The sequence below is a fragment of the Saccopteryx bilineata genome, chromosome 1 (genome assembly GCF_036850765.1).
Source record: "Saccopteryx bilineata isolate mSacBil1 chromosome 1, mSacBil1_pri_phased_curated, whole genome shotgun sequence".
NCBI classification, from domain to species: domain Eukaryota; kingdom Metazoa; phylum Chordata; class Mammalia; order Chiroptera; family Emballonuridae; genus Saccopteryx; species Saccopteryx bilineata.
This window is the reverse complement of record NC_089490.1, coordinates 225,863,941-225,886,795: the sequence shown is the minus strand read 5'-3', so window position 1 is coordinate 225,886,795 and position 22,855 is coordinate 225,863,941. Positions and strand designations below refer to the sequence as shown.

General features: G+C 37.4%; 1 protein-coding gene across 2 annotated transcripts in view; it reads left to right on the top strand.

Annotated features, from left to right (window-relative positions):
- The window catches only part of AHCTF1 (AT-hook containing transcription factor 1), an 86,507-nt gene that overhangs the window by 38,724 nt on the left and 24,928 nt on the right, over positions 1 to 22,855 (top strand). Inside the window, exons 13-29 of one of the 2 annotated variants that reach the window (XM_066236975.1) lie at positions 136 to 226; positions 2,722 to 2,811; positions 4,161 to 4,301; positions 4,955 to 5,059; positions 6,203 to 6,296; positions 6,831 to 6,954; positions 7,120 to 7,176; positions 8,558 to 8,704; positions 9,296 to 9,483; positions 12,814 to 12,958; positions 13,037 to 13,168; positions 13,898 to 14,042; positions 14,474 to 14,624; positions 14,835 to 14,939; positions 18,157 to 18,349; positions 20,163 to 20,366; positions 21,426 to 21,822. In XM_066236975.1, coding sequence (XP_066093072.1) covers positions 136 to 226; positions 2,722 to 2,811; positions 4,161 to 4,301; positions 4,955 to 5,059; positions 6,203 to 6,296; positions 6,831 to 6,954; positions 7,120 to 7,176; positions 8,558 to 8,704; positions 9,296 to 9,483; positions 12,814 to 12,958; positions 13,037 to 13,168; positions 13,898 to 14,042; positions 14,474 to 14,624; positions 14,835 to 14,939; positions 18,157 to 18,349; positions 20,163 to 20,366; positions 21,426 to 21,822 — 2,509 coding nt within the window. Of the gene's footprint in view, positions 1 to 135; positions 227 to 2,721; positions 2,812 to 4,160; positions 4,302 to 4,954; positions 5,060 to 6,202; positions 6,297 to 6,830; positions 6,955 to 7,119; positions 7,177 to 8,557; positions 8,705 to 9,295; positions 9,484 to 12,813; positions 12,959 to 13,036; positions 13,169 to 13,897; positions 14,043 to 14,473; positions 14,625 to 14,831; positions 14,940 to 18,156; positions 18,350 to 20,162; positions 20,367 to 21,425; positions 21,823 to 22,855 lie in introns of both variants that reach the window. The other variant, XM_066236967.1, reaches the window with a different exon arrangement.

The following is a 22,855-nucleotide window of genomic DNA, read 5'->3' as shown; positions in this document are numbered from 1 at the left end:
TTTAGATAGTTATCCTAGTGTGTCATAATGACTTCTAAGCCTTTACAATTTATATTCTGAGCTAGAACTTGCTACCTCTGAGATCACATGTTCTTAATCATTTAATTTCTTCCCCTTTTTTCATGCATGGTATAGGAAGAACAATTAAAAGCTGTATTATCAGCAGCAATCCATACAAGTTCCCTGGGACTTTTGACTGGATACATCAGAAGGTGGATAATGGAGGGTAAGATGATGATTTTTTTTTTTTTTTTAACAGAGACAGAGAGAGGGATAGATAGGGACAGACAGACAGGAAGGGAGAAAGATGAGAAGCATCAATCATCAGTTTTTCATTGTGACACCTTAGTTTTTCATTGATTGCTTTCTCATATGTGCCTTGACTGTGGGCCTTCAGCAGACCAAGTAACCCCTTGCTTGAGCCAGCGACCTTGGGTCCAAGCTGGTGAGCTTTTGCTCAAACCAGATGAGTCTGCGCTCAAGCTGGGGACCTTTGGGTCTCGAACCTGGGTCTTCCGCATCCCAGTTTGACGCTATTCACTGCGCCACCGCCCAGTCAGGCAAGATAATGATTTTTAATGAAAAATTACTTTTCTGTTTTCAGAATTTTATCAACTCACTGTTTGTGGATGTGCTTAAACTTCATTTGGAGATAGTTGTAGATTTGCCTGTAGTACACTATTATAAGACACAGTATAGAGAGATCTCATGCACTCTTGACCATCCCCAACATCACCACCTCAATTGTAAACTCTGGTGAGCCACTAATACAAAAATTAGGATTCTCCATGTTGACCTTTTATAGTCACATCCCTAACCCATGGCAATCACTGATCTATCCTCTATTTCTAGAATTTTTGTCATTTAAAAAAATATTCATAAATGGAGTCATATAGTATGTACCTTCCTGGATTGGCTCTTTTTCACTCATCAAAATTCTCTGGGGATTTATCCAGCGTGGTGTATCACTCACTGACTTTACAGACAACACATTATTTTTGTTTTCGGTCATGTGAGAATAAGTGGAAAACATGATGCTTCTTTACCCATCAGTAAATCAGTAATTTTTTCTAAGGACAAGAATGTTTACTTACAGAACCACTTTTCAAGTATAAAAATCATGAAAATTGCCTGACCAGGTTTTGGCACAGTGGATAGAGCCTCGTCCTGGGATGCAGAGGACCCAGGTTCAGCTGAAGCCCCTGGTCAAGGCACAGATGAGAAGGCAATCAATGTACAACTAAGGTGCTGCAATAAAGAATTGATGCCTCTCATCTCTCTCCCTTCTGTCTTATCTGTCCCTCTGTCTCTCACTAAAAAAAAAAAATAATGAAAATTAACATTGATAACTTGTAATTATCTAACCTAAAGACCTTATTGGGATGATGGGAAAGCAGTTTACAGTTCCCAGCAACACCTGGATTATAGGTCCTTCAATGTGAGTGATGAAAACTATCCCACGTCTCTGTTCAAGGTGCCTTTTTCCCCCTTTTGGAGAATTGGTGAGTTGCCTGGTAAAAGCAGGTAAGAAGTCCTTGGTATAAAGCAGGCAACTTTAGAATATAGATTTCTAAAATTCCCTTGTTTTCCCCCCTGAAACATTTCCCCCAAAAAACAGAAAATGAAACTTTAAATGGTAGAGGAAAATAATAATTCAAATAGCAGAAGGCAACTGCTTAAAAAAATTTCACAAGAAAGACTGCTTATTGAGTACATTATAGAGAGCACAACTTTACCGTGAAAACCCTTGTAATCCTCAAATAGAATTTTATACATATACAAAATACTACTTTATATTTGGGGAGGTATACTCCCAAAGAAAGGGCAGGGATGGAGTGGGTGGTGAAAAAAAAGACCTTATTGGAATCTTTTTTTTTTTTTTTTTTTTTTTTTTCATTTTTCTGAAGCTGGAAACGGAGAGACAGTCAGACAGACTCCCGCATGCGCCCGACCGGGATCCACCCGGCACGCCCAACAGGGGCGACGCTCTGCCCACCAGGGGGCGATGCTCTGCCCATCCTGGGCGTCGCCATGTTGTGACCAGAGCCACTCTAGCGCCTGGGGCAGAGGCCACAGAGCCATCCCCAGCGCCCGGGCCATCTTTGCTCCAATGGAGCCTTGGCTGCGGGAGGGGAAGAGAGAGACAGAGAGGAAAGCGCGGCGGAGGGGTGGAGAAGCAAATGGGCGCTTCTCCTGTGTGCCCTGGCCGGGAATCGAACCCGGGTCCTCCCCACGCTAGGCCGACGCTCTACCGCTGAGCCAACCGGCCAGGGCTCTTATTGGAATCTTACTAATTGTTCCAGTAATGTCCTTTTGTGGCATTTCTGGGCAGGGGGAATCCAGAATTTAATCCAAAATGTATACCGTATTTAATTTTAATGTCTTTTAATCTCTCTTAAATTGGTATAATTCCTAAGAGTTTGTCTTTCCAAAAAATTAACATTTTAAAAGAATATAACTGGGTTATTTTTTAGAGTGTCTTTCAATTTGTGTTTGTTGATTTTTCCTCATGATTAGATTCAGATTTTGCATTTTTCACATAAAGTGAGGCACTGCACTGAGAAGGATATGTGATACCTATTTGTCAACTCCATTAATGTTGATTTTTACCACGTGCCCTTGGTTAGGGTGGTTTCCATCAGGTCTCACCAATGAAAAGGTACTTGTTTTTTGTTTATGATTAATCATTCTTTGTTTTTTCCTTTTATATTTACAAATAAGAACAACCAAATTCTGCTGCTAATTTGCGCTTTGTTCTTGAATGGACATGGAATAAAGTGATCCTCACAAAAGAGGAATTTGACAGGCTATGTAAGTATTAAACTAATCATGATTTATGTTTTAAGTACAGTAACAATAATTTAATCATTTTGAAGTTATTAACTCTGTAAAGAAACCCCAGAAGAAAACTGTGCTTTAATATTAGAGTGACAGAATTACTTTTTGACCAAGATTTTTGCTACAGATGGTTAAACTGGCAAAATGCTGTGTCCACAGTAGCAAGTTGCAGAGTTATGCCTTATTTATCTTGATCTTAGGAGTTTAATTTACAAAAAAATGCTTATGATTGAGTACGGAGAATATGCCAGTTAACTTCTTACTCATTTTTTCTTTAAAAATATTTATGAGTGTAAAGAAGCTAAATACTAGGGTAAAAGCTCATCATCTCTGTTCTCTATCAAGTGTCATTATCAGTCATGCCAAGTTATTTTCCTTCTTGATAGTTTGTTTCCTACTCTGTTGTATGCTTTGAGTTTTGAGGTATCTTGAGACTATTAAAAAGCCATTATGCCCAGTTAGTCAAAACTAATGTTAAGAGGTAATATATGATTGCCCTGTACAAGAAAGGAAAATCTAAGTTTATTTAGAAGTATGACTTTTTTTGTTTTTAATTCTTCCATTGATTTTAGACAGGTGGGGGATGAGAAGGGAGAAAGAGGGAGAGAAGCATCAATCTGTCATTCCATTTAGTTGTTTACTCATTAATTGCTTCTCGTATGTGCTCTGAATGGGGATTGAACCTGTGATCTTTGCACTTTTCCCACTGAGCCACCAGGCCAGGGCCAGAAGTATATTTTTATTTCTATTACTGTCTTACAATGAATGAACAAATGGATTAAAAATTTTTTTTAAGTTTTTTAAAATTTCTATTTATTGGTTTTAGTGAGAGAGGAAGGGGGGGGAGAGAGAGAGGCGCGCGCGCACACACACACACACACGAACATCGATCTGTTCCTGCATGTGCGCTGACCAGGGGTTGAACCAGCAACCTCTATTCTTCAGGATGATGCTCTGTCCGGCCAGGGCAGAAAATTCTTATGAAGTATTAATTATAAAACAACATGGTACATAAAAGTTCTGATAGAGTTACTTGAAGGGGAAACATTTAATGAATATTACTGATTTTTAGTGAATCTGAAGTTAAACCTACATCACCTTCATCTGTGTTCACTTACTGCTGACATCATTCTACATTTAAAAAATACTGTATTTGTCCCTTCTAGTTTTTTTGAGGGTGTTAGCCATTTTTTGGCTGGTCTTTGTAAATCTCATAATGTATAGAATAATTCTGTAGTCAGTAGGATTTGATAAAGTTTGCAGTTGTGAGTTTAATCGGGATTTACTGTGCCGAAACTGATCATGTATTTTATCCTCGAAAGGTACACCGTTATTTGATGGTTCATGTCGTTTCATTGACCCACAGACTATACAATCTGTTCAACAGTGCCATTTGGTTCTAAGCAATCTTAATACAGTCTTACTCTGTTTTGCAACACAGGCCCAGGAGATCACGGAAAGAGGTCTGTTTTATCTTATATAAATGCTGTTTATCTTATATAAATAAATGTTTTATTAAATTTTACTTCTTGATTTTTGAGAAAGAATAAATTTGCTCTTTGAGATGGATTATTTCATTATGTCTCAAATGCTGGGGTTTTGTTTTTGTTTTTTAATGAGAAGCTACAGACTTATTATGTATATGCAGCATGAACTCTTGCTTAAATGAGCTTGGGAAATTTGGAAGTTAAATCTTACCAACTATTAAGGTAGTGCATTTACAGTAGAATTTCACATTTTTATATATAAGTTTTTATTCCCAGAGGTCATTGTAATTTTTTTGTTTTGCCATTTAAACAAAACAGTCAATTTTTTGAAAGGCCTGGTGTGAACAGTCTATATTAATGATACTGTATAGTTTGTATTAATGTTTAAATTTGTCTTTTGAGATTAGCTAAATGGAAGTATAGCTAAAATGGAAACATTTACCTATAACATCAATTTTAGTCAGTGAGTTATTTTATCATTTTGGAAATTATTTGTTCAAGCTAAGTTTGTTCAAAAAATACATGTTGTTAAAAATTACCAAGGAATTAATTTGTTTTTTAAAACCTTTGTCTTGGTATTTCATTTGTGGTTGAAAATCGAAAACCTGAGGTTTAACTCTTCTTTACAGGTCGTATGAACTTAACCAATAAGTGTGTGGTCTCCCAGCTCATCTGTCAGTATGCACAAATGGTTCTTTGGTTCTCTCAGTCTGGGCTTTTACCAGAGGGTTTAGGTAAAATATTAATCTATTAATACTAATCTATAAAAATTAATAAATTTTTGTAATTTTGTTTTCTAATATTTTCTTTCTTCTTCTACCTTACTTATATTTTCTTCTATACTTACCTTTACTTAAATTCTCTTGACTTTATATCTTCAGTATCTCACCCATGCCCAACACACAGATTTTGCATACATGTTTATTGGATTGGGTAACATTTTGAAGGACAGAATATTTGACAAAACATGCGTTCTGAAAGTTGGTTCAGCGATATTACCAGTTATAATTTAGGCCCATACAACTATACATTTTATAATCTAATTTGTCAGTCTTGTTTTCTTAAAGACTCTTTTAATACTGTTCATTACTAATTAATATTATTAGCCAGCATTTAAATACTTTTCTTTTATCTAATGATTCATGCTAATACCACGAATTAGAGAATTTGATTTGTTTGGAATACATTTCCAAGATTGGCATTAGATTTTTTTTTTTTTTTTTTTTTGTATTTTTCTGAAGCTGGAAACGGGGAGAGACAGTCAGACAGACTTCCGCATGCGCCCAACCGGGATCCACCCGGCATGCCCACCAGGGGTGAAGCTCTGCCCACCAGGTGGCGATGCTCTGCCCCTCCGGAGTGTCGCTCTGTCGCTACCAGAGCCACTCTAGCGCCTGGGGCAGAGGCCAAGGAGCCATCCCCAGCGCCCGGGCGTTCTTTGCTCCAATGGAGCCTCGCTGCGGGAGGGGAAGAGAGAGACAGAGAGGAAGGAGAGGGGGAGGGGTGGAGAAGCAGATGGGTGCTTCTCCTGTGTGCCCTGGCCGGGAATCGAACCCAGGACTTCTGCACGCCAGGCCGACGCTCTACCGCTGAGCCAACCAGCCAGGGCGCATTAGATTTTATTTAAAGGTGCTTTCCCACTGTCTATTCTTTCATAGTTCTCTTAGGATCCTTCTTGTTATAGATGTTTATGATAGACTTGGTTTTCTCATTTGTGCATTTATTAATAAAGGGATTGGTAGTAGTATTTAAATTTAACAAGCCTACAAATTAAATTATAAAATTATAGTAAAAATCAATGTGTGTAACCTAAGTATTGACGGGATATTTTGGAAGTATTACTAGCTTTTTTCTCAACTCTTAAAAAAAAAATCTAGATGATGCTGTGCAGTTGTCAAGGTTATGGTACAACTACCCTGTAATTCAGAACTACTACATTGGTCGTCGACAGCAGTGTGAGCGCTTATCAAGGTAAAGTACATCCAGAATCTTCACACAACGTTTTAGAAATTTTTTGTATAAGAAGTCAAAAGGACATCTATAGAACAGAGTCCATCGTGTTATAAAATGATTAAATGGGTGGAACTCTCAGTCAAGGATCAGAATTTGTTACCAACATGACTTTTATTTGTAATGTTTACCTTGACCTAATGGTCATACTTTTATTTTAGAACTTGAGTAGAGCTATTTATTATTTCCTAAATAAAACTTATTTACCATGATTGATTATTAGAGAAGATTCTAGTAAGCATTTTTTTCCTGAGAATTCTTATTCAGAAAAAGACTGGAAGCTGCAATTCATCAGAAAAGCACAAAATATGTTATCAGTTATTTTTTTACATTCTTGCATTTTAGCACTTGGGCGATTTTTTTTTCCTTATCCCCTCCCAATGCTTCTCCTTTTGATAGTAGGTCATTAATTTGAAGTGTTTAATGCTATTGTTTTGATAATAATAATGATTACCACTAATATTTTAAGGATCTTTAATGTTGCCTTGATTGCAGAGGGAAGTGGAACCATGATTATTTGATCATTGATGGACTGGTTTCTCGATTAGGAGACCAAGCTGAGAAGTTGTGGAAACGGGATGAAGGAGGCACAGGAAAATATCCTCCTCCTAGTCTACACGTAGGTTTGCAATAACTGATATCACTTAAAGAGTCTACAGAGTTGTTGGGAGGGAGATATGCTTATTTGTATTTTTCATTCCTGTCCCAGCCTTGGGAAAAACAAAGTGAGTGAATGAATGAATGAAAGAGAAAATGCACTGAATTTTTTTTATCTCTTCTGTAGGCACTACTTGACATATACCTACTAGACAACGTTACTGAAGCAAACAAACATTCTGTTGTATCCTTTAAAATTTTTATCAAAGAATTCATATATTACCAAAATCATAAAATTTCAGACTAGTAGGAACCCTACACATCTAATCCAATCTAATCCCATTTGAATTTTTTTTAAAGGAAGGTTCTTAGCCCATTATCTGTGGGTTGCATATAGATGGTCTATGGTTAACTTAAAACTAGCAAAATTTTGTTTTATTTTATGTTTATTTTTGTAGGACAGGGTCATACCTTTCATCAGATTCTCAAATATATCTGAGGCACTATCAAAATTAAGAACAGCTGTTCTAAAACAATGCTGGATAGTAATCATTCTCAAATAGGTTAATTTATGTACTGAATAGGAATATATTTGTTAGGTTAATTTTTTTTTAAATTTCTTCATTGATTTGGGAAGGGAGAGAGAAAGACAAGCATCAACCTGTTGTTAAACTTAATTATTCCATTTAGTTATGTACCCATTGATTGCTTCTTATAGGTCCCTAGACTGGGGGTTCATTCTGCGATCTCTGTTGCGCCAGGCCAATGCTTTATTCTCTAACCTAGCCAGGGCCTAAGTTAGCTTAATATTACCTTAGATGTTGTGTTGAGCCCTATGGTCTTTGCAGTAAGGTTTTTAAAATTTTATTTTATTTTTTTATTTATTTTTATTTTTTGTATTTTTCTGAAGTTGGAAACGGGGAGGCAGTCAGACAGACTCCTTCATGCGCCCGACCAGGATCCACCTGACATGCCCACCAGGGGGCGATGCTCTGCCCATCTAGGGCATTGCTCTGTTGGGACCAGAGCCATTCTAGCGCCTGAGGCAGAGGCCATGGAGCCATCCTCAGCGCCCGGGCCAACTTTGCTCCGATGGAGCCTTGGTTGCGGGAAGGGAAGAGAGAGACAGTTGAGGAAGGAGAGGGGGAGGGGTACAGAAGCAGATGGGCACTTTTCCTGTGTGCCCTGGCCGGGAATCGAACCCAGGACTGCTGTATGCCAGGTCGATGCTCTACCACTGGGCCAACTGGCCAGGGCCGCAGTAAGGTTTTTGTTCTAAGATATATGATGCATCTGCTTAAGCTGCCAGGTTTTGCTGGATAACTGAAATTTTGTCAATAGCTTTGTTTCTTAAATTTGCTAAGCTACTAACTTCGTGAAGAAAATATGCTTTAGTTCATTTCTTTCGTAGTGGTACCTACTGTTGAGGATGAATGAGTTGGTTGTGGGATTAGCTGTACCACATTTAATAAAACCATACTACCCCTAGCTGGATATCCACAATGGCTTTCTAAACACTGAAAGAAATCTTTCAAGAATCTTTTCTGCTATATTCTGTTGCTACCTATTACAGATATATAGGTAGGAGTTTTTCTTTTTATTATCCTTAATCCTCTTTTAAAAAGACCATTTATTTGCTACTGGATATTATGTATTCCTTCCCAAACAAAATGAATACTTCCATCGAATCATTTCCAACTCACTTTGCCATTCCTTGGGACCAGGTTAAACTTATTCAAGGGTGTTGGCTGATAGATCACAATGACTATGAGGTAAGTCTGTTCACTTAGAATGAAAGCTTTCATAAACTATAAAAATACATAACATTTAAATTTAATATTAGATATATGATGCAATTTACTTCTAGAGGTAACCTGAGGAGTCAGTTTAGGCCGTAAGAATGCAAAGATAAGAAGTGAAGAACCCCAGGTTTTTCACTGTCTGAAGAAGGAAACAAATAGGTAAACAGTTATTAACAGTGCAGACAGGGTGATTGTTATATTAGAAATAGTGTGTTAGCAGAACCACAGAAGGCAGATTTGGTGTTGATCTGTGAAGTTGGTGACAGAAAGATTTTATATAAGAGCTTAATGACACTTGAAAAGTATGAGGCTTTTTAAAAATTGATTTTAGAGAGGAAGAGAGATAGAGAAACATCAATTTGTTCTTACACTTATTTATGCATAAGGCTTTTATTTAAAATAAAATATACTATAGATTAAATTAGATATTTTCAATTTATATTTACCTTGGTTTTATCTTGAGTTTTGTGGCTTTAGTATTGCCTATCTTTTAAAGTATGCCACTGTATCTACACGCAAAGCATTATATTTATATTTCTCAATTTCATGTCATTTTTGCAGAATGGTTTGGATCTTCTGTTTCACCCAGCTACTGCAAAACCTGAGTTGTGGCAGCATTCAAAGATCCTTCAAGCCTTCATGAGTCAGGGCGAGCACAGACAAGCCCTCAGGTACATTCAGACAATGAAGCCAACAATGTCCAGTGATAGTGATATTATCCTTTGCCTCACTGTTTTGCTTTTTAATAGGTAAGTACATATTTCATAAGTACAGTAACACTTTTTATCTTATCTATTAATATAATGGAATTGATGAAATAGTAGCAACATGTATTTTGCTTTTGTTGTATTACATAATATTCTTCCAATTCTTCATCTTTTAACCTTAAGAAAAATGTAAGACATCTTTTATCTAGAATAAGATAAATAAGAAGTACCCTGAGTGTAAAAGAGGAAACCAAAATAAGGTTTAAAATTGTATCTGTTGCTAATTGATAATATTGATAGTTTCCTACATGGATAGTTAATATCTGAGTATACTGAAAAGGAGCCAGAAATATAGAGGAAGAATAAAGTCATGTTGAATGAAGTGATTGTATATTCTTTAAGGGTTTATTCCAATGAGGGTACTCTGATATTTTTGGTAATATTAGTTGCTTGGGTACTGCAGTTGTTTGTATATGATAGTTGCCATTGCACTCTTCTAGAAAGGAAATCTTGAAGCATCTGTTTAAATAAGATCTGAGCAGGGGGTATCTTTGTATTGCTTTATTCTTCCCTTGACAGTATTTTAATGTTCTCTAATCAGCCTGATATATTCACCACTTATAGCAATATTGCTGTAATTATACTTGTCATACATATTAATGGTGACAAGTTAAATGAGATGATTGAAAAAAAATAGTGGTCTGGTTATTGGGTTTTTCTGTTAAATTAGTTGAGGAAATTGCTTGGAACTAAATTTCTTACTATTTCAAACAACCTGTATTGGTTTTTTCAATCTTTTTTTTAAGAAATTTTTATATTAGAAATTGGTCATTTTACCTCAAATTGTCATTTGTGAACCAAATAGTACGTTAGTGTCAACACTCTGAAAGTCTTTATTCTCTTTGGTTAAATAGACTGTATTTCTGAGGGGAGAGGGTTGAATTGGAAGAAAAGTTCTGTAGTTAAATAGTAGGTTAGCGGCCCTGGCCGGTTGGCTCAGAGGTAGAGTGTCGGCCTGGCATGCGGGGGACCTGGGTTCGATTCCCAGCCAGGGCACATAAGAGAAGCGCCCATTTGCTTCTCCACCCTCCCCCTCCTTCCTCTCTGTCTCTCTCTTCCCCTCCCGCACCAAGGCTCCATTGGAGCAAAGATGGCCCGGGCGCTGGGGATGGCTCCTTGGCTTCTGCCCCAGGCGCTGGAGTGGCTCTGGTCGCGGCAGAGCGACGCCCGGAGGGGCAGAGCATCGCCCCCTGGTGGGCAGAGCGTTGCCTCTGGTGGGCATGCTGGGTGGATCCCGGTCAGGCGCATGCGGGAGTCAGTCTGACTGTCTCTCCCCATTTCCAGCTTCAGAAGAAAAAAAAAAAAAAAAAAAATAATAGGTTAGCTACACGTGTAAAACTTAAGTGTCCTCAAAAGTAATGTTATTTGTGAAATAAAAGTAATAAAGTATTTGTGGAAATTGGGTTTGCAATAGTGTTTGGATAGCAGAAAACGTCAAAAATGAATGTAAGTAACTAAAAGCTACAAACGTTTAATAAATGGGTTAAGAATCCAAATACTGAGTTGACTAGTAGCATGTAAATTTTTTCAGTTGCATGTAGGTTTCTCACTCTTGAGTGACTTTAAAAAGGTGGTAATTGATCACTAATGCTTAAATCAAAGAGCAGGTGTTGGTTTTTCTTTTTGATTCCGTTTGTTTATTATTAACATGTTTCTCTGATTTGCTATATTGTGATTTCTTCTTCCTTAGCTATAGCAAATATTAAATATTGCAATTCTAAACCTTATTTAAGTACAGTAAAGCTTCAATTATCCAGTCTCCAGAAATCTAGCAACATTGTGTGCTGTACAGTAAGCTCAGAAATAAAAACAAAGGACCACTCAAAATTTTCTGATTTACCTGGCCTATGGTGGCGCAGTGGATAAACCTTTGGCCTGGAATGCCAAGGTTGCCAGTTTGAAACCGTGGGCTTCCCTGGTCAAGGTACATACAGCAAGCAAGCAATGAATAACTAACATGAAGCAACTATGAGTTATTACTTCCCATTCCATGCTCCCATTTCTCTCCTGTCTCTGTAAAATCAATAAAGTATTTTTTTAAAAATTTCTGATTTATTTCTTTATAAATACGAATTGGTGTAACTTGGTTCACATAGTATTTTTATGTATATCAGTATTCATTTATCAGTCTTTTTTTTAAATTCACTTTTGAAAGGGCTGGATAGTAAAGGAGAGAGATGAGAAGCATCAGTTCTTCATTGCAGCTCTTTAGTTGTTCATTGATTGCTTTCTCATATGTGCCTTGGCAGGGGACTGGGGAGGGGGGGCTGTAGCAGGGTGAGTGACCCATTGCTCAAACCAGCATCCTTGGGCTTCAAACCAGCAACCATGGTTTGAAGCCAGATGAGGCCACACTCAAGCTGGTAAGCCCATGCTCAAGCTGATGGCCTCAGTGCTTCAAACCTGAGTTTTCCACATCCCAGTCTGATGCTCTATTCACTGTGCCACCACCTGGTCAGGCAAACACTGCTTCATTTAATGACCTATTGCTCAGAAAAGGGAGGGCATCAGAGGTGTCCCCACCTGGTGTCTAAAAACTAATTTGACCCATGTTCTCCAGTAAAAGCTTGCCATACATCAGCCAGAATCTACTATTACTAAACTAAACCTTCACCTCCCCATTTAAACACAAAATGCTTGTTTCAATCTTTGCTCTTTCTTTTTTTTAGTGAGAGGGACAGACAGGGAGAGAGATGAGAAGCATCAATTCTTCGTTGTGGCACCTTAGTTGTTCATTGACTGCTTTCTCATATGTGCCTTGTGGGGGGTGGTTGCTTCAGCCAAGCCAGTGACCCCTTGTTCAAGCCAATGACCATGGGGTCATGTCTGTGATCCCATGCTCAAGCCGGATGAGCCCATGCTCAAGCCAGCAACCATGGGGTTTTGAGCTGGGTCCTCTGGGTCCCAGGCTGACACTCTATCCACTGTGCCACTGCCTGGTCAGGCTTTGCTTATTTTCTTTTCTACTCCTCTTTCTCATGCTGTCGTTTCCTTAAAAGCCTGACTTTTCTCTGTGGCACTATACTAATCAATCAGTTCTATCTAGACCACATTAGTTTTTTATCTTCTTGAACTTCTGTGTTTTTACTTTACTTTTCTATTTTTTTTATCCTTAATAATGATGTAGAACAGCATAAGGTAAAGTCTTTAAAGATGCTTTTTGACATTAGTATACTTCATGCAGTGATTAGTAATCAATAAAATTAAGTACTCTTAAATTACAAAGTGTCTTTGAGAATCTAGGTGGATTACTGGTTTTGAATATTTTAAATAGTTTTTCTGGAACTAAACTTTGATAAATACTGATTTCAGGTGCATGATTGAGGCCTGGAGTTTACTGCGACACCATTCTAACAAATTGAATATAGAGGAGTTACTAAAGCACACATATCAAGTCTGTCAGGAAATGGGCTTAATGGAGGATTTACTCAAGTTACCATTTACAGACACTGAGCAGGTAATGGCTTATCAATAAAAGCTTGTGAGAAATTCAGGATATGTTCATAGCTTACAAATCTGCTATGTTCTTCCCTAGGAGTGTTTGGTGAGGTTCTTGCAGTCCAGCACCAGTGTACAGAATCATGAGCTTCTTTTAGTTCACCATTTACAGCGTGCCAACTACGTCCCTGCCTTAAAGCTGAACCAAACTCTGAAGATTAATGTTATGGTATAAACTTGTTTTATTATGGGGGTCAAGAGAATAAGGAAAACTGGTGAGTTGGTTATCAAAGTGCTTGTAGTTTGGTAACCAACCACTGGGTTTTATGTAAATTTGAGCTTAGAAAATCCTCTTCTTACCTTCTATAGTAGAATTAGGAATTGGTATTATTACTTACCTAATTCTTTTATATATGCCATTTCTGTTTAAGTATCTGCCTATAATTTTGCCAGACTAATGACTTCACTCCAGGAACATGGGAGGATGAGGTAGAGGACAGCAGGAGAAATTATATGGTGCAAAGAGCATAGATTTTAGGGATCAGGCTGATTCTCATTTTGCTGTGTGCTTGGAACATACTTTCTGTGCCTTGTCTCCTTGTATGTAAAATGGTATCTCTTTGTGAGGTTGTACAGAGATGTGTAGAAGCTTAGTAAATAACAACTGGTGTTTTCATTAGTTGTGAAGAATCAAACCTTGATGGGAGGAACTTCGAATTATTGATGGGTAAAGTTTAGTAAAGTATGAGATATATGAGGTATGTGTATATGAGGTTCTTGGTTTGGAAGAATGGGTATGTAGGGAGGAGGAGGTATTCTTGGTATTCATAATTGTATTTTAGTATATGTGCTGCCGAAGCGAGCACCATAATTGTATTTTAAATGGTAAATATGTAAACATAGCACCTAATATGTTTGAAGATTAAATTCTTAACCAGTTATGATATATGTTCAATAGAATGATCGTGATCCTCACTTGCGGGAAAGGTCAATGGCTCGAAATTCTTTATTAGAGCAGTATGGGAAAGTTCTTCCTAGAGTCCATCGAAAATTAGCCGTTGAACGAGCTAAGCCTTACCATGTTTCAACGTTTATTCGAAAAGGTAAGATTTCATGAAATATTACAAAATATTGAGTTAGAGTAGATACTGATTACCTTTTACAACCACTGCTATATTTTAGCTCTCTTTTGCTTTGAATCACTATAGTGGTGCCTTTTTTATTGGCCATTCTACTACAGGAAATGTAATGCTTTCTTGGAAGTTTTTACAGTTTAGTAATATAATAAAAAATGAAAGAACTCTTTTTATTTAATTTGAAGATTCTTATCCAACTTTTAGAGAACATGTAGAATAATTTATCACCATATTCCTAAAAGCCCAAATTGTTAAATTTCTGCAAAGATGGTGTTAAACCAAATACAGTATTAACTAAATTCTTACCTTGTGATGTTTTCCAGTCACTCTTATATTAATGTTCTGTTAAAATCCTGCTGTTAGAGATGAAATTATATCCTACATCCTTTATATTACAGTTTCTCGGCCCAAACCATTATCTGCAGTTCCAAAGCAGACTGTACTAGGGACTGTGTTAACAAGATCTACTTTCATCCACAATGTGTTATCTAAAATTGGAGAGGTTTGGAAAAGTGATGAACTGAAAATTAGCACCTTAGCCTATAATAGGTATGTTTTTTTTACACTTTTCATACTCATACTCATGTTACTTGTTCATCTTTCCTGGTTATCAGCATTCATAAACAGTCCAACCTTAGAGGTGATTAATATGTAAAAAGGAAAACTTCTATGTTGGCTACTTTCTTACAAGAAATTTTTAATTTAATGTTCCTTGTGATACATAATCAAAAGTTAACATTTTTATTTTGTTTGTAGTAGTCCTAAAATAGAAGGACCACCTCCTGTGGTATCTTTCCCAGATCCAGAGCTGCCTGGGGCATTTTTTGGAACACCAATTTTAAAAGCATCACAAAAAGTTTCTAGGTAAGAATTTATTAAATCACTTTTAAGACACAATGTTAGAGAATAATTGCACTAATTTTTAATTATCTTTAAAATTTTACAAATAATTTAATAAATTTTACATCAGCTGGTAGACTACTTAGAATTTTTGCTTTATGATTTCAAACTGCCTAGAGAAAAGAAGCAAAACTTTATTAAAATCCTGAGCAAAAGAGATTAACTTGGCTTTCTTTAATCTTGGTGATCTATAATCAAAGGGTTTTTTTAATAGTCTAATTTTGGTTGGCATTAGTGGGTAGTATGTAAATTTAATGGATTTTGATTAGTATATATATATATGATATGATATTAGTTTTTGTTTTTAAGTGAGAGGAGGGGGAAATAGTGATTCAAACTTCCGCATGCACCCGACCAGGATCCACCCAGCAACCCCCATCTGGGGCTGATGCTTGAATCAGCTGAGCTATCCTTAGTGCCCGGGGATGACATTTGAACCAGTGGAGTCACTGGCTGCGAGAGGAAAATAGAGAGAGAAGGAGGGAAAGAAGCAGGTGGTTGCTTTTCATATGTACCCTGACCAGGGATCAAACCCAGGACATCCACATGCCTAGCTGATGCTCTGTCCACTGAGCCAACTGGCCAGGGCCTTGACTAGCATTTCTTTTAATGAAATAGAATAGGATGAAATCAGTGGGCACTGCATACAGTAAGCTAAATGCTGTATTTTATTTTTTATTTATTTTTACTCAGAGGAGGGGAGGTAGAGACAGACTCCCCTGCATGTGCCCAGACTGGGATCTACCCGGCCAGCGCACTAAGGGGAGATGCTCTGCCCTTCTGGGGTGTTGCTCCATTGCCAGCAACTGAGCTCTTAGCACCTAAAGCAGAAACCATGGAACCATCCTCAGCACCTGGGGCCAGCTTGCTCCAGTTGAGACATGGCTGTAGGAGGGAAGGAAAGAGAAAGAGAAGCAAGATGGGGAGAGGTGGGGAAGCAAATGGGTGCTTTTCCTGTGTGGCTTGACTGGAAATTGAACCCGGAACATCCACATGCTGGGCCGATGCTCCACCACTGAGCAACCTAGCCAGGGCCGCTAAATGCTGTTTGACGTAATTTATATTTTGTGTATGATCTGCAGTGTGTTACTTATTTGGATCATGGTCAAAACAGTGAAGAAATCCTAAGGTCTAATATAATAATTAATACTTTCTTTAGAAAATACATTTTTTTTGCCTGACCAGGCGGTGGCGCAGTGATCAAATGTTGGACTGGGATGCGGAGGACCCAGGTTCGAGACCCCAAGGTCACCAACTTGAGTGTGGGCTTATCTGGTTTGAGCAAAAAAAAAAAAAAAAAAAAAAAAAGCTCACTGGCTTGGACCCTAGGTCGCTGGCTCGAGCAAGGGGTTACTCGGTCTGCTGAAGGCCCACAGTCAAGGCACTTATGAGAAAGCAATCAATGAACAACTAAGGTGTCTCAACGAAAAACTAATGATTGATGCTTCTCATCTCTCTCCTTTCCTGTCTGTCTCTATCTATCCCTCTCTCTCTCTCTCTGTCTCTGTAAAAAAGAAAATAAAATACATTTTTTCTTGATCGTTTTTTAGTATAGCATATTAAGTCTTGTTAGTATAAGATCTTGTTGCACAGACCCTGCTTTTGAGGAGCAGTCAATCATAGATACCTAAAATATAAATGTTAGCACAATGTAAGGCATTTACAAAATGTTTATTTGGGATAAAAATATATAAGTAAACAGTTTACAGATACAGAATTTGAATACAAATGAGGTAGAGAAGGAAAAGAAGAGTTAGAACAGGTAACAGAAAGAAATGTCAAGCAGACTGATTGGATATTTGTGTTTAATGGAAATCTCAAAGCTGTGCTTAATATAGAATAACAAGTGGGAAAGACCCTGTATTAATGTATTAAGAAAATGATTCTTGCCTGATCAGGCAGTGGCACAGTGGATAGAGCGTTGGACTGCGACTCGGAAGACCTAGGTTCAAAACCCTGAGGTCACTGGCTTAAGCATGTGCTCATGTGGCTTGAGCACGGGGTCGCTCGTTCTGCTTTAGGGCCCCCCCTGTGGCAAGGCACATATGAGAAAGCAATTAAGGAACTAAGGTGCCACAATGAAGAATTGATGCTTCTCATCTCTCTCCTTCCTCACTGTCCCTCTCTCTGTCTCTCTGTCACACACAAAGAAAATGATTCTTATAAATATGTCCCTAATGGTTAATAAGTTTGATCTTAAAGCACCTATTATCTCTGTTGGTCTGCCCCTGTAACTGTGAAAATCTCATCTGAACATAAAGGATAGAATGACAGGGAAAGGCACAGCAACTGGAATTTTTTATTTCTGGGCACCAAAACATGCTGCACTTTCCTAGTTCTCATCAGGGTCACATAGACATTTTGGGATAGTGATAGGTTATTGTTTTTCTGTTGCTAAAAAGCATAAGCATAAAATAGACTGATTTATTAGGAAATTGGGAAAGGAATGACTTCCTATATGGTTCACCAGATAATAGAACCTGAAAATTTTGTTTTCAGATTTTAATGATTTGTTTGCAATTTAAGTTTTTAAGCTGTTAGGTTATGCCAGCTTAATACAAGGCATCAATGAGATCAGTCTTATCCTCTGATATGAACTGGGTCCAGGGCATTATAGAATACTGTTCAGATTCCATGGTTGTCACTACCTTCATTAATTTGGAAAAAAAAGTGTTCTGTTTTGATGGTCAGTCTAGTGTTTGTTGTGAAAACCGTGAAGGTAGAATAAACCAGTTTTTGTTATGTGCATCACATGTAGGTGAAAGGACGGAATTTTTAAGTGTTGATGAAAATTAATTGTAGCAAGTGGATTGCTGGGGAAATATTGCCCTATTTTCCTTAATATTTTAAATTATTAGCAGTTCATTTTTATTTGAAAATACATGCATGGCACATAGTGGGGTTCAGTAGATATTGATAAAAAAGGAGGGAGGACTAGAATTCTTTATCAGTTGTTAACTGGAATTCCTAATTTTTTTTTTTGCTACTGAATTAAATTTCTGACATTTTGAACATGCATTTCATTAATGCACTTGACTAAGTGTATATATTTTATGTAGTTACCATATTTACCAATGAATGTAGAAGCCTGAGTATTAAATGGAACACTGAATTCTTTTGTTTATTATTATGAATAACTTAAGTTGCTGGGATTTTTCTATTATGTGTGCTCTCATTACAGATTGCTGGATTTGGTTGTTTACCCTGTTCCCCAGCTTTCTCAGTGTTTGGGGTTTATTCAGCAAAGCCCCACAAGACTTCCTTTATCCCTAACATCCAGTTTATCACCACAGAGTTCACAATTAAAAGGTTCACTTCACAATACCTCCAGGGCTTCTGAATTACATTTACTTGAAACTCCTGCAGTAGTTAAGGTGAGTACTACATACCTGCATTCATATGGAGCTAAGAAGCTAATATTTTTTAAGGAGGTAGGAGAAATAAGCTATTTATAACTGGTATTTCTGGATAATCAGTGGGTTTTTTCCAAAATGCTTTCTGTATTTTTACATATTCTTTTATTTTAGTTTTGTATTTTTCTGAAATGAGGAGCGGGGAGGCAGAGACAGACTCCACATGCACCTGACCGGATCCACCCGGCATGCCCGCTAGAGGGTGGTGCTCTGCCCATCTGGGGCATTGCTCCATTTCAACTGGAGCCATTCTAGTGCCTGAGGTGGAGGCCATGGAGCCATTCTCAACGCTCGGGCCAACTTTGCCCCAGTTGAGCCTTGGCTACGGGAGGGGAAGATAGAGACAGAGAGAAAGGAGAGGGGGAAGGGTGGAGAAGCAGATGGGCGCTTCTCCTGTGTGCCCTGGCTGGGAATTGAACCTGGGACTTCCACAAGCCGGGCCGGTGCTCTACCACTGAGCCAACCTGCCAGGGCCTTTACATATTCTTAAATAGACTTTACTGGATTCACCCTTTTTGCTTAAGTAGCATTATACTCAAGATTAGTAATTATATTGTCCTTAAAGTAATGCAAGGCTCTGTGTGGTCATTAGAAATTGGCCTGTATCCTTCAAAAAATGTTTTCACATTCTTGGGTTTGCTTTTTTCTTTTTTAAATTTTATTTCTGATATCATTTTGCTGTTCCTTTATCAAATGCTTTTTTTTTAGTTCTTAGGCTTATTTATTTTAATTTTGACTTTCAGTGCAATTATAAACTGTTACTTTCCTATTAACAGATAATTTGTCTTTAAATTGCCTCCATTCTCTAACAAATTATTAACAGAGAAACTACAAAACCAAATTTATATTGACCAATAACAGTGGTCTTTTACCTTCATATTGTCCAAATGTTTCTACATATGTTGTCCTGGAGCTCCTTGTCCAATGTTCTAGATATAATCCCAGAATCTTCTTTCCTTTTAAAAATGTTTTAAATTGTTTCTGGATACCCAGCATTTGTAGTGAGCCAGGGAATTTATTTTTCAAGTTATTAATAAATGTATTTTAGTAAATTCTCATCTTAAAAAAGTTATTTTAAAAAGTTAAGAAGGTTAGTAAGGTTTTGATCCTCATTTAATATGCAATACAGCATTTCAAACATTTTTTTCTTTTAACAAAAAAATCAAGTTTTATATTGTCTGCAGGTAGGTTAAAATGAAATTAAATCAGGATAATTTTATACTTGCTTCCAAAAACAGTCTAGGAAAAACATCAATGTAACCTTGTAACAGATTCAATAATTTAATGGATAATTTATTAGTCCTTTAGAGAAGAAGTTAAGTGAGGGGATTGTTTTTACTAAATAGTTTCTATGCTAATTATTTTTATAATAAATCCTAATTATTTTTATTATAAAAATTCTCTGAGGATTTATTATAAGGAATTTAGGTACTGTTAGATTCTAAAACATTAGTCTCATTTAGATTAGATTGCTATAATTAAGCTATGTACATACAGTTCATCACAGTTTATTTTTAAGTTGACTTTAAATTGGGAACATAAGCAAGACCTTTAGAATGATTATGGATAATACACTTTTATGTTTTGTAGTCTTAGATATAGAATGCTCTGAATAGAATTTTATATTTTCTAATAATCTGTAATAAAACTTTGTATTGATTGGTTTTATTGGAGTTGAGAATACAGCCACCATTGACTCAGTTGATCCTGTCTGTCCTTATGTATGTGCCTTTTGTAAACACTAATGGCTATTTACATTTACTCTTTGTCATAGAAAGCTAAAACCTTGGCCATGTCAGTTACTTCCTCTGGATTTGCAGAGTTCACTCCTCAGTCCATCCTAAGGTCTGGTCTTCGATCAACACCTTTAGCGTCTCCCTCTCAGTCACCTAGAGGGTCTCTTACTCCTCCTCTACGACTTAAAGAAACTAGAATTTCATTCATGGAAGAAGGCATGACCACAAAATGGATTGCTGGAGTAAGTTTGATATATTTAAGACAAAAAAAGACTTAAAACTATATTAGCTCCTACAAGTAAGAAGTTAGATAATCAATTTAAATCATGTTACTATAGAATTTTATATACAGTCTGACAGATGGGAAATACTGGATTAGTTTGGAAAGAAACTAGGATATTGACTACGCCAAACCCATCATTTACAGGTGAAGAAAGTAGGGCTCAGAAACACCAAGTGAGTTGTTTATAGATAACTATTCGGTATCAAAATTGGGCATATAATCGCCTGATTTTTAGTTGATGAATTTTTTTGTTTGGTTTTTGTTTTTGTTTTTTTTCATTTTTCTGAAGCTGGAAACAGGGAGAGACAGTCAGACAGACTCCTGCATGCGCCCGACCGGGATCCACCCGGCACGCCCAACAGGGGCGACGCTCTGCCCACCAGGGGGCGATGCTCTGCCCATCCTGGGCGTCACCATGTTGCGACCAGAGCCACTCTAGCACCTGGGGCAGAGGCCACAGAGCCATCCCCAGCGCCCGGGCCATCTTTGCTCCAATGGAGCCTTGGCTGCGGGAGGGGACGAGAGAGACAGAGAGGAAGGCGCGGCGGAGGGTTGGAGAAGCAAATGGGCGCTTCTCCTGTGTGCCCTGGCCGGGAATCGAACCTGGGTCCTCCGCACGCTAGGCCGATGCTCTACCGCTGAGCCAACCGGCCAGGGCTGTTTGTTTTTTAACCTATATTGTTTTTGTTTTTCTTACTAAGTTCCTAATTGGTTGTCCTTTTAGGAAGGTATATCTTCAGAGCTCCACTGTGGGTTAATAGGAACCCATTTGATTATTGGTCAGTCTTGAAAATACTGATTTATTTATTAGGGAAACATAAACCAGGAAGTTTATCCTAGTCTCCACCCCCACCTCCATAATTGTGTATGTGAATAGATTGAATTTAGAATACATGAATTCTGAGAAGAGAATCTGGGGAAATATTGAACATGGAAAGGGTAGGTATAATTGGGATGGACAGCTTAGACTTGACTGTGACTTTCTAGTAAAATTTTTTTAAAACCTTTTCTTTAACAGGCTGCAGAGGATGGCAAAACAAAAGTATTTACCAGCGTCCCTTTCTATAAGTGTGGACTTCCGGGAGAAACTGAATGGCTGAAGAACAAATATAAGACACCGTTTTGCCTGAATAGCCCTGCAATGGACCATCCAGAAATGGATATGAGGTCGCAGAATACATCTTCACAAAGTTTGGAGAACCTGGATTTGAACAAAGAAAATAGCAATGTTTCAACTGGATCAGTGGAGTATCAGGATGCACAGTCACCAGGAGAGTTTGAATATGTTTTCATGGCCTCTAAGCCAGCGAGCTCTTTCACTGAACTGATTACTAATTTAACTGAAAAAGGGAAGGACAGTGATAAAGATGTGTTTGAATCCAAAGTAACTCCTCTAGACCTAGAGAAACAATTGGGTAAGAGCTCATTTCCAAGTATTAAAAAGGGCCATTGATGTTCCTTATTTATTTATAAGAGAATGTTTTTCACCATAAGAAAAGCATTGTGATTAAGTAATTATCTGTTTCAATACACACATCTTATTCTTTCCACTTACAAGTAGGTGTGAAATATGAAAGGAGAAGAACATATGTATGTTCTCTTTTTTTATTTGGAAAAGAAGAGTAATGTTTAAGGAAGACTGTCAACTATCATTGTTATTTAAGGCCTTTTTATAGCTATGAGAAATAATACTGATTTAGATAAGATTACTATTACAATTTTTAATTTATTTAGCTTTTCTAAAAAACCACTCTGAAGCCAGGAAGTTTATCCTACTTTCCAACCCCACCTCCAAAATAATCACTGGACAATCCAAATTAATGTACAAAGGCCCATGAATTTATTGTTTTTATATTCATCTATCAAGAAATTTTTAAGTCCCTAATGTACGTTCAAGGTGTGCTAGGTATTGAGGTATGTAAAGTGGACACGCTACCTGCTCACGTATAATTGAGTCCAGTGGACTATGTAAACAAACAGGCACTTACAACGTAGTCGGATAAATGGTATGCTCCGGCAGTGGTTTTCAACTGCCAGTCAGCCAGAAATTTCATGCTGGTCCACAAAAGAGTTAACCACCCTGATGTTGTGTGAAGATTACAGTCTAATCATTGGTTGAAAACCACTGTGGTAGGGAACATAAAAAGGATTAGGGGATAACCGGGAAGGGGCAAGAGTAGGGTTAGTGGGCCAGAACACTTCATTTTTGTTTTTTACCCTTGCACAGTGTTAAGCTTATTTAAAGGTGATTACTAACTTTAAATCTGTCAAGCCAAATACTTTCATGAAAATCTGGGTCATAGTGGTTTCTTTTGGGAAATATTTTCTGCCTTAGCTGATAAGGTTTCTTAAAGTGTGAGTCAAGTGAAGTTTGGGCTACAATGTCTTTATTTCATAAACATAAGTATTATTAAATTGCTCTAAGAATTTAGGACAATTCCTTTTTTT